The following is a 10,341-nucleotide window of genomic DNA, read 5'->3' as shown; positions in this document are numbered from 1 at the left end:
ATAAGTATAATAATAATTACATTTTTAAATTGGTAAGTAAATGTAGCTCTTAAAGAGTAAAGTTGGACATGCATTGTTCTTCGGAGATCACACTCCTATCCCCTGCTGATATATTATATAGAAATTCTTATTTGTGTTATATGGAGAGATGAACAACAATTTTGAAATGATTGTCATACCTTAGTGGTTAAACGATGCACGTTCTTCAGGTAATGCTTTGTGTAGGATAAAGACTTTGAAGTAGAGGAATGAGCTTCACAAATGGAATTAGCACCTCAATGTAATGTGAACGGTGCATTTCTGGGGAAATAGGCATTCTGTTGTGCACTACTTAGATGAGACTTAGGTGCCCTTTAGGTAATATTTAATGAAAACCTTTATGGGAACACAAATTAATATTGACATAGAAACATCAACATAAAATCACACCTCCACATTTCATAAAGTAGGCATGTTTGGGAGACAGGTTAACAGGAGAGTGGAATCAGGCAGAGATAGTAATGTCACGGGGGAATAGATACTTCTGGAGATGGGTCAAGGAGCTCCCAGGGCAGAGGGGGAGCTCAGCTCTGGACCAGTGTGGTTCTTGGCATATGTGATGGAGAAGAATTTCAGCAGGAAATGGACAGAGGCATGGATACAGGTTTATTTATGAAGGCAGGTACACATGCAAGGGAGAATGTGGGCTGTCTTGAGGCTGAGAGGAAGCCCTGTTTGGGGCTGAGTGTCGAACGTTTATAGAAGGGCTGTATCAGATCCTGGACAGGAGGTGACCCAGGGTGGAGCTGCACAATTCTGTACCAATTTTTCCTACACTTGGTTTATTTCCCCCATATCACAGGGGCATGAGCCAAGGGCATGGGCCAAGGGCATGTTGTTCAAGATTTATAACTGTGCTTTCTACATCTGAAAGGCTAATGGATGTTTCCTTTAAGATTCAGTACTTCCCATCTCTTTATCCTAAATGCCGAGCTCACTAAGAACTCAAATACCTCAGGTAATTGTTGAAATCTCTCTACACAGTGTTAGTCCTGAGACAAATATTGTCAAATATATATATATTGGAACATAGGTAGTGGGTGTTATTGAAATATGAGAAGGTAATATTCATGGAGCTTTTTCTATGTGCCAAGATGTTGTCAGACAGTGCTTTCCAACTCTGGTGTAAGAAAAAACCACCTAGGATTTCACATGCAGATATCCTGCTTAAACTGGTGTTGGTCTGATTTCACAGTATGTGGATAATCTAAAATATCCAAAGATGAATATAACATTAACTGCGACAAAACCACTAGTTAGGTAATTGGAAAGATTTTTAAAACCCAAGGTAGTTAATTATTACCCCAAATTTAGACAAATTCAATCACAGCAAGAAGAGATAAATAATGGAGCCAAGTTACACTCACATAGCTTAAGTGAAAGAATTACAATCTGCGTATCAGGAACGCCTGACCAGAGATTCCACAAGGTGGAAATAATGTGGTTATAAATAAAAGCTGAGCTTTGGGCCTTTTTTTGGTGATGAAATCTTAACCTGCAAACTTAATGGACTGAGGTCACAAAACCATAGAGAGGTTTAACAGGTCAGAATAAAGGAAAGAAAACCAGTGAAGAGCTCTTCTATATGCCAGCTATTCTACTGATATTGTGTGGGTTCATATAAATAAACCAGTATCAAATCAAACTATTCAAAGTGTTTATTATCATTTATGTTTTTAATATCATCTCTTTCAGTCACATGTGTGATCAGGGTTACTATTGATTTTGTGCATTCAGCTCAATAATATTTATTGAAATTTGAAGTGTGCTAAAGAGAAGGAAATTTGCATTATATTACACACCTTTAATGAACAAGCTTTAATATGCAGAGGAGGGCTTTGAGGAAATAAAAAATGATGATACACTTTGAAGATAAATGTCTCATGACCATGCTTTCTGACTGAGACTCATTACCATCAACTTTTTAGAGCAAAACAATGTAAATTGAGCTGGTTCTTAATAAACTTTCATGAACTTATTTTTTCTTAATAAAAAGAATTACTTTTCCTGAATTTCCCCTTAAATGGTATGCTATAATTTACTGTAAACATGAACTTCTTCTTCTTGCTTCTGGGCTTTTAATATTGATCAGTTAAATGTCTGAAATAGGGTGTGGAGACACGGGTGAATGATGTAGATAGCAAAAGTGAGAGAGTGTGCAGGTCTGGGTGTCTGAGGACTGAGACATATGTTGAGGGCGTGGGGATCTCCAGTGTGAGCAGCTTCCTAGTGAATACCTGAATCCAAATGCATGCAGAGTGAGTGGAGCCTGCTGATGGGTTTCTTTTTTTATTTTTTCTTATACTCTTTGCTTTTCAAAAGGTGTCCAAGCAACACAAAAGCACAAAATTTAACTCACATATCAGAATTCTATCTAATGGAACTCTCAGAGGATCCAGACCTGCATCCCGTTCTCTTTGGACTGTTCCTGTCCATGTACCTGGTCACAGTGCTTGGGAACCTGCTCATCATCCTGGCCGTCAGCTCTGACTCCCACCTCCACACCCCCATGTACTTCTTCCTCTCCAACCTGTCCTTGGCAGACATTGGTTTCATCTCCACTACGGTCCCAAAGATGCTGATGAACATCCTAAGTCACAGCAGAGCCATCTCCTATGTGGGCTGCCTGACACAGATGTCTACTTTTACCATTTTTGCGTGTATGGATTATATGCTTCTGAGTGTGATGGCCTATGACCGGTTTGTAGCCATCTGTCACCCCCTGCACTACTTGGTCATGATGAACCCTCGACTCTGTGGCTTCTTAATTTTGGTGTCCTTCCTATTAAGTCTTTTAGAATCACTGTTGCACAATTCAATGATCTTAAAAATTACCGACTTCAAGAGTGTGGAAATTTCCAGTTTCTTCTGTGACCCTTCTCAACTTCTGAATCTCTCTTGTTCTGACACTTTCTCTAATAACATTGTCCAGTATTTTCTTGGAGCAGTATATGGCCTTTTCCCCATCTCAGGGATCCTTTTCTCTTACTATAAAATTGTTTTCTCCATTCTGAGGATCCCATTCTCAGGGGGGAGGTACAAAGCCTTCTCCACCTGTGGCTCTCACCTGGCAGTTGTTTGCTTATTTATAGGGACAGGCCTTGGAGTGTACCTTGGGTCAGCTGCATCACATTCTCCCAGGAAGGGTGCAGTCGCCTCCATGATGTACACTGTGGTCACCCCCATGCTGAACCCGTTCATCTACAGCCTGAGAAACAGGGACATTAAAGGTGCCCTGAGGAGGCTGCCCAGCAGGATGGCCTAAATCTCAGACCCTGTAGTGTCCAGTTGTGATGTGTGTTGGAAAATTCATTATAACTAATTATCAAGTTGGGTTAATCTGCCTCTTCAGGAACATTGATGGGTTTAATACCACACATGATGTAAGTGAAATACTTGCAGCCAGTGATGGGGAGGAATGCTTGGGAGTTCTTCATATTTGGAACAAAGGATCACTTTGAAATAATTAAAGATTTTTGAGATGGTGATGATGAATATTTCTAAAAAACATCTATGTGATCAATGATGCTTATCATAATAGTTGAGAATGGTTAAAAGGAAATTTTTTTAAACTTCAATTTACTGCAGCAATAGTAATATAAAGCTAATTTTTTTAAAGAAATGAAAATTTGTAGTAGAGAAGAGCCTCTTCCTTAGTAGAGATAAACTGATAAACATTGGTAGATATTCATTTTCTTCTTCTCTTCTCCATCATTAATATTAGGAAGCTCTTAAGAGTTCCTGATATGCTTCAGCTACTTGGTAAACTAGGAACCTTATGCACTGAGCCACCAAAGTCCCACATTAGTCAACAACCAGCCTGTGCCTCCAGCCCCTCAGCTTGAGGACCCCAATGCAGTGGGTGCCATTATGCATCTCTTCCTGCTGTGGATGTCTGAATCAGGAAGCACCTAACTGAGCATGTATGAATACCCAGAGGCTGAAGTCAGGGCCACTGGGCACCAGGGAGGTGGGGGCTTTGGAGCTGTCATCCTTAGTCCTAAATCAGCAGAGCCTCAGTGTGAATCAGGAAGGGAAGGGTGGAGGAAGGACATTGCATAGTATTATTTCTTTGCCATCAGGTGGAGCATGCACTTTGTCTACCCAGATTGGAGAACGAGGTGCAGATTGTCAGGGATGGTACTGTGAGTTCATATGCTTTGTTGTAGTGAATGCAACAGAAAGTCCATGGAAAGTCTTCTTTAACTGCCACCTGACTTTTCCTGCCACACACTGTCATCCAGAAGGGGAGAAAATGCATCCCTTTAAACTGTGTCCTCAACAGTTTAAATGGTCTTTGAAGGTAATGATGAGGATGTGAATGAAGAAGAGGATGATTTTTTTTTGGGGGGTGGAGAATTTTGAATGCCAGGTGCTAAGCTATGTACTATATTTAGATTGTTTGAGTTGATGTGCAAAGTCTTCCCACAGCATAAGGATCACCCAATTTTATTTTAGAGAACAGAAATGAGCACAGGTGTACATGTGACTTGGGCTAGGTATTCAGATTGAATACCTGAAGCCATATTTGAAATGCTGTGTAGATTTGAGGCACATGGTATTTGAGCAAACCATTACTGACAGGTTTTCCTCTCCACAAAACAATCATGTGTTTCAGTTTCCTGTCACTCCAGGATGGAACCAGTTTTCTTGTTCACTTCCTTTGGGATTTCTGGTAGATTCCATGACAAAGCAGTCAGGGGCATCAGTTGCATCATTTCTGAAAGAATGACTGAGACAAGACAAAGGTCCAGTGGGCACAAGTAATTCAGAACATCCCCCTGTGTCCCCAAATCCAGGACACACTTGCAGCTGCCACATCCACCTATATATTATACTTAACCCTCTCCATCAAATAGGAGCAAAGTAGGTCTAAATTTCATTAGTACTCAGGGACTTTAAAGGGTTAAGAACATACCAGAGATGTTTCTCTAACTAAGAGCTCTTTATTCTGCGGTTGTTGCAAAACACTGAAAAAGATGAGTGCATCACACCCAGATGCTCACAATTTAATTTTGGCTGCTGTTGGCTGGACTCATCCTACCTTGAACAAAGTGCAGGTGCTAGTGTCTATGATACTCAGCAATGTCCTCCAAGATGATTTCTAGTGGATGCAATGTCATTGAATCCAGATTAAACATAAATTGTTTCTTTCTGTGTGATTGATATGTGATGAAGTTGTAACATTTGGGTAAAAGAAAATTAGTTATTATAAATATGGAAATGTCAATCTGCATTATTCAAATAAAGTATCCTGTGACCTGTTACTATTTTCATATTTCTGTAGTGGTACAGCCTCTTATTCCCGTTTCATATGTATATGTTGTATGTTGGGTGAAAAACCTTCTCTCTCTCTCATTTCTGATTTCCCAGAGCCTCTACCATGTTAGGCACAGAAAGATAAAAATTAAAACTATGTTGTTAAACACTGAATAGACCTTTGCTACATTCACAGGCCCTGGACATGCTCAAGTGTTGTTTCAGTACAGCGATGGTCTCCTCTCTGTACCTTCAATCTACTAAAAATTTCCCTTAAGAGCAGGAGTTGATATTGAGCAGCTCTTGTTTGTGTCTGTGGCATCGACATGAAGCCCCAAACTTTCTCTCAACAGCATCTGCAACATTTAATTACAACATTTAATTAATGGCAGAGACATTCATGAACCTAGGAAATGTGAAGAAAGAACAGAGGGAATTGACAGACACTTAGAGCTTGGAAGAGAGACACTTCAGAGTTTGACATCATTCCAATGCTGCAGAGTCCTTTGACAATTCATCTGGGCAGTAGACCCACTGTTTTCTAAGAACTGAATGTTTAATTAAAAAAATCAATGACCAAATAAATGTCACTCAAGTGTATACTTATTATGGTTCAATAGTAATTTTTATTATTTATATTTTAACCTAATAAAAATGGAACTTAAAAAAAACAGAGAAGTGGTTCCATTCCAAGTTTTCTAAGAAATTTCCATACTGCTTTCCAGAGTGGTGGCACCAATTTGCAGTCCCATTAGCAATGTATGAATGAGCCTTTCCCCCCCACATTCTATATTTGTAGATTGTTGGAATTCACGTACAAAGTCTTCCCACAGCATAAGTATCACACAATTTTATTTTAGAGAACATAAATAAACACAAGTGTTTATGTAACTTGGGCTAGGAATTCAGATTGAATAACTGAAGCCATATTTGAAATGCTGTGTGGATTTGAGGCACATGGCTCTTGATAATTGCTATTCTGACTAGAGTGAGATGAAATCTTAGAGTACTTTTGATTTGTATTTCTCTAAATGCTAGAAATATTGAATACTTTTTTCATATATTTGTTGATTAATTGTATATCTTCTGCGAAGTGTCTGTTCAGTTCCTTAGTCCATTTAATGATTTTTTTTTTTTGGTATTAAGTTTTTGTTGTGGAACCACCATTTGACCCAGCTGCCCCACTCCTTGGTCTATACCCAAAGGACCTGAGACACAGCCACATCAATGTTTAAGGTAGCTCAATTCCCAATAGCTAAACTATGGAAACAACCTAGATGCCCTTCAACAGATGAATGAATAAAGAAAATGTGGTATATTCACAATGAAATATTATTCAGCCTAACAGGGAGCTGGAGAATATCACCTGAAGTGAATTAAGCTAACCTCAAAAAAAACAAAGGCCAAATGCTTTCTCTGATATGCAGAAGCTAATTCATAATGGGTGGTGGGTAAGGGAAAATGGAGTAACTTTGGACTGGACATAGGGGAGTAACGGGAGTTGGGTAGGGAAGGATGGAGGAATGAGAAGAACATTATTACCCTATCTGCATGTATGATTGCATGAGTTGTGTGATTCTGCATCATGTTGAGCTAGAGAAATGAGAAGTTGTGTTCCATTTGTGTACAATGAATTAATTGAAATGCATTCTGCTTTCATGTATAACCAGTTAGAATAAATTTAAAAAAAGAAAAAAAAAGAAGTGTTTAAAAAATATAAAATGAAAGAAGTAATTAATTATGCAAGGTTCTTACTAATTACAGCTAGGGTCCAAATCTTAAGTGGACCTTCATTTTCTCTTCATCTTTCTGCATTAATGTTGGGAAATCCCTAGAGATAGGCATTGCATGCACCAATTAGTCTAATTATGTGCTCTGTGCATTGAGTCTCCAAGGTCGTATATTAATCCACAGTCAGCCTCTGTCTTCAGCCCTTTCATTGATAGTTCTTGACCAGTGAGTTGCATGGCTGTGTCTTCTGCTGTGATTTTGCATCAGGAAGCTCCCAGCTGACACTATATTCCTGGGAATGCTGGGCACAGAGTCTGAGCCTTTGTTGGGCACCAGGTATGGGTGGGTCTTGGCATGTGCACTCCTTATCATTACCCAGCAGAGAAGCAGCATAACCCTGTAAGTGCACTGGGAGCCTTGGAATTGCAAGAATTGCTTCTGTATCAGAAGAACAAACATCAAAGCTGGAGTTCCCAGATGGGGGGATTTCAGGAGGTCAAATTTCATGTATGGTATTTGTGATTTCTTTTTATGTACTTTTGCTGGGCTCTCATATATTTTATTTAAAATGTACTCTCCACCCATGCTGTTTTTATTTTCTATATAAAGCTCACCTTCCACAGCAAATTGGTCCTTCAGCTATGTTTCTAGGAAAGACCTGTGGTGGTCTTGATAAGGATGATGAGGGGATGACAGAAGCCAGAGCATCATGAACTGACACTCAGGGCTTCCAGGCTCAGGGGCTGAGGAACAATTTTTGTGTTATCTGTCTCACTTGTTGTGTGTCCTACTCTGATACTGCATGCCACATTTATTATTATTTTACAGTAAAAAAGAACTTTAGAATTATGCAACTTGTTCTTGTTTGCTAGCAGACAGCAGCCTGGTTGCATTGGGCTGTCTGATCATGAACACAGGGCATCACAGGAGAAAACTGGCAGGCTGTCCCCTCAGCAAGCCCACTAGCTGTTCATCGTCCCTGTCCTGAAGAAAGAGAGCCTGGCCCATGGTGCTCTTCCTGTGGGACTCTAGAGGAATCACAGGGCAGAGCAATGGGGGGTGGTGCTTGCTGCATACACTATGGAGGATCAGCCACAGGTCAGAGGAGAGGTCACAGTACAGAAGGCTGATGATCATTCAGCATAGATCATGCTCCAGGCCTCCCTCCATAGCCTCCTTGAGCTCACCACATGCTCTTCCACGCATGAAAACAGCCTTCTCAATCTCAGAGGAAACCTAATGTTAGGTCTTGATTTCATTCCATTCAAAAACTGGAAAGTATTATAAAATGTACCTTTACCAGTGGTTAAGATCTGTGGACTTAGGCTGAAAACTGTTAAGTGGGAAAGTAAAAAAAAAAAAAAAAAAAAAAAAAAATATATATATATATATATATATATATATATATATATATATATATATATATATTTTTTTTTTTTTTTTTAATTGGTCCAGTTTAGAGTCTGTCAGTCCAGATCTCTATGTCTGTAAGGTAGTGACTAATTTCACAGGGGTCTAGAGTCAGCCTTGACATCTGAGTTGATTTCCAACTGATGCAACTGCAATGAGTAAAGATAAATAGATACTTGGTGTTCTTCTGTGTATAATATGAGATATGTGAATAAATTCTGGGCAAAAAATTCTAGAGATTATTGTTACTGTTAGCATGACTAGGTTGATCTTCATGCCACTCGACTAATGCATTCAGTGGTCTGAAGTTACCGTTTTCCTGTTTCTGGATGGGACACTTTATTTTTACCCTTACAGTACATGTGCTGTGATTTTAGAACAGTTTCCTTTTTCCTATTTCTTACGCTCCAATGTCCATGCACTGCTTGGCACAGGAGGCATCTAGAGCAGGTCTGTTGGACATTAAGCCCTCCCATCCTTTCTGTCCTAAATTGGCCAAATGAATATGGATGATCAGACTTGTGACCTCCTGCCTGTACATTCATTCCTTTTAGCAGTGTCCCATGGAAGCTGAAATAGTGTCTTTCTCTGTCCATGTTTTGGACATAGGGATCATTTAGTTTTATTTAATGTCATCACAATAGAAAAAGTTTCAGAAATCATGATGGAAATCTTCATGGGTTTGAATAAAGGCAAGGAGGCAGAAGTTAAAGGGCACTTAACACTGCAGACTTCCACGAGGCACAGGTCAGAGATTCACCACATTCCAGCCTCCAGTGCCTTTGACCATGGCTTTCTTCCATAATGGTGATAGTTACCTAATTATGGAATGTTTTTATTGAAATCATAGTGACCAAATATTTATTGAGTTCCTCGTTTCCCCTTGAAACTGCACATGTTGTGGAGATGGTGTTATAATCTGTATTTTCCTTAATCAGTGAACAGAGGAGGAGGGATTCACACTCTGTGCACACACTGGCAGGTGGGGTGTGGGTCTGAAATGCTGCCTTCCTGACTCCAGCCCAGGCACCAGCCCTTCTGCTGAGGCCAGAGGGAAACAGAATTCCCTGCACAAGATGAAATTTCTTCAGGAGTCTTCAAAGACAGCATATTACTACTTGGGTTGATGCTTCATTTTCCTGGTACATATTAGGATTGAGAAGATGTAGGTGATATTGTGTGCTCTTATAGAGACACAAATGTAGGTCATTAATAGCAAATTTCAAGTTGCATTTTTCCATTGGAAATCAGTCTCCTATCCCCAACCAAGACATTATGAAACATTCTTTTTTTAAAAATATGGAACACTTCATAAATTTGCATGTCACCCTTGAGCAGGGCCCATGCTAATCTTCTCTGTTATATTCCAGTTTAATATATGTGTTGCCAAAGCAAGCATATTCTTATTTGAGTGAAAAATCAATTGGCAGAAGGGTTTTGAAATCATTGCCATATTAATAAACTCTCCAACTAAATGAAAGGGTCTTTTCTTCAGGTAGCACTTTGCATCACATAAAAACTGAAGAAGAGAAATGTAGTTCACAGAGGAATTATCACCTAAGACTCAAATTTCTTATATAATGATTCAGATCTCTTGCCAATGTTAGTCCTGGCACAAGTATTATCAGATTAACATATTTTAGTATAGGTAATGGTTATTACGGACAATAAGAGTAGATAATAGTCATGGAGCATGTTCTATGTCAGGATGTTGTTAGACAATGGATGTGAAATCTGGTATAAGAAAGGACCGTGGAGAACTTCACATGTGGGCATGCAGATACAACTGGTGTTGGTCTGACATCACTGTGCATAGATATTCTAAGATATACTCAGAGATACTTAATAGTGGGAGGGAATTACAAGTTATGAAGCTTGAATGATTTGTTAAAATAATTTCCT

The 10,341-nt window shown here is 39.3% G+C and overlaps 1 protein-coding gene and 1 non-coding gene across 2 annotated transcripts; one reads left to right on the top strand and one right to left on the bottom strand.

Moving 5' to 3' along the window:
* The first annotated feature begins 2,290 nt into the window (after positions 1 to 2,290).
* On the top strand, positions 2,291 to 3,304 carry LOC143401033 (olfactory receptor 7E24-like). The gene has a single exon (XM_076858009.1). The coding sequence runs from the start codon at positions 2,291 to 2,293 to the stop codon at positions 3,302 to 3,304; it is 1,014 nt and encodes a 337-aa protein (XP_076714124.1).
* Positions 3,305 to 9,732: 6,428 nt separating this feature from the next.
* On the bottom strand, positions 9,733 to 9,836 carry LOC143384608 (U6 spliceosomal RNA). Its single transcript, XR_013089402.1, has one exon. It is a non-coding gene; the product is annotated as a U6 spliceosomal RNA (small nuclear RNA).
* Between the last annotated feature and the right edge of the window lie 505 nt (positions 9,837 to 10,341).

This window comes from Callospermophilus lateralis, chromosome 1, assembly GCF_048772815.1.
Source record: "Callospermophilus lateralis isolate mCalLat2 chromosome 1, mCalLat2.hap1, whole genome shotgun sequence".
Lineage (NCBI taxonomy): Eukaryota > Metazoa > Chordata > Mammalia > Rodentia > Sciuridae > Callospermophilus > Callospermophilus lateralis.
The sequence above is the reverse complement of the archived record's forward strand: the minus strand, read 5'-3'. Positions and strand labels throughout refer to the sequence as shown.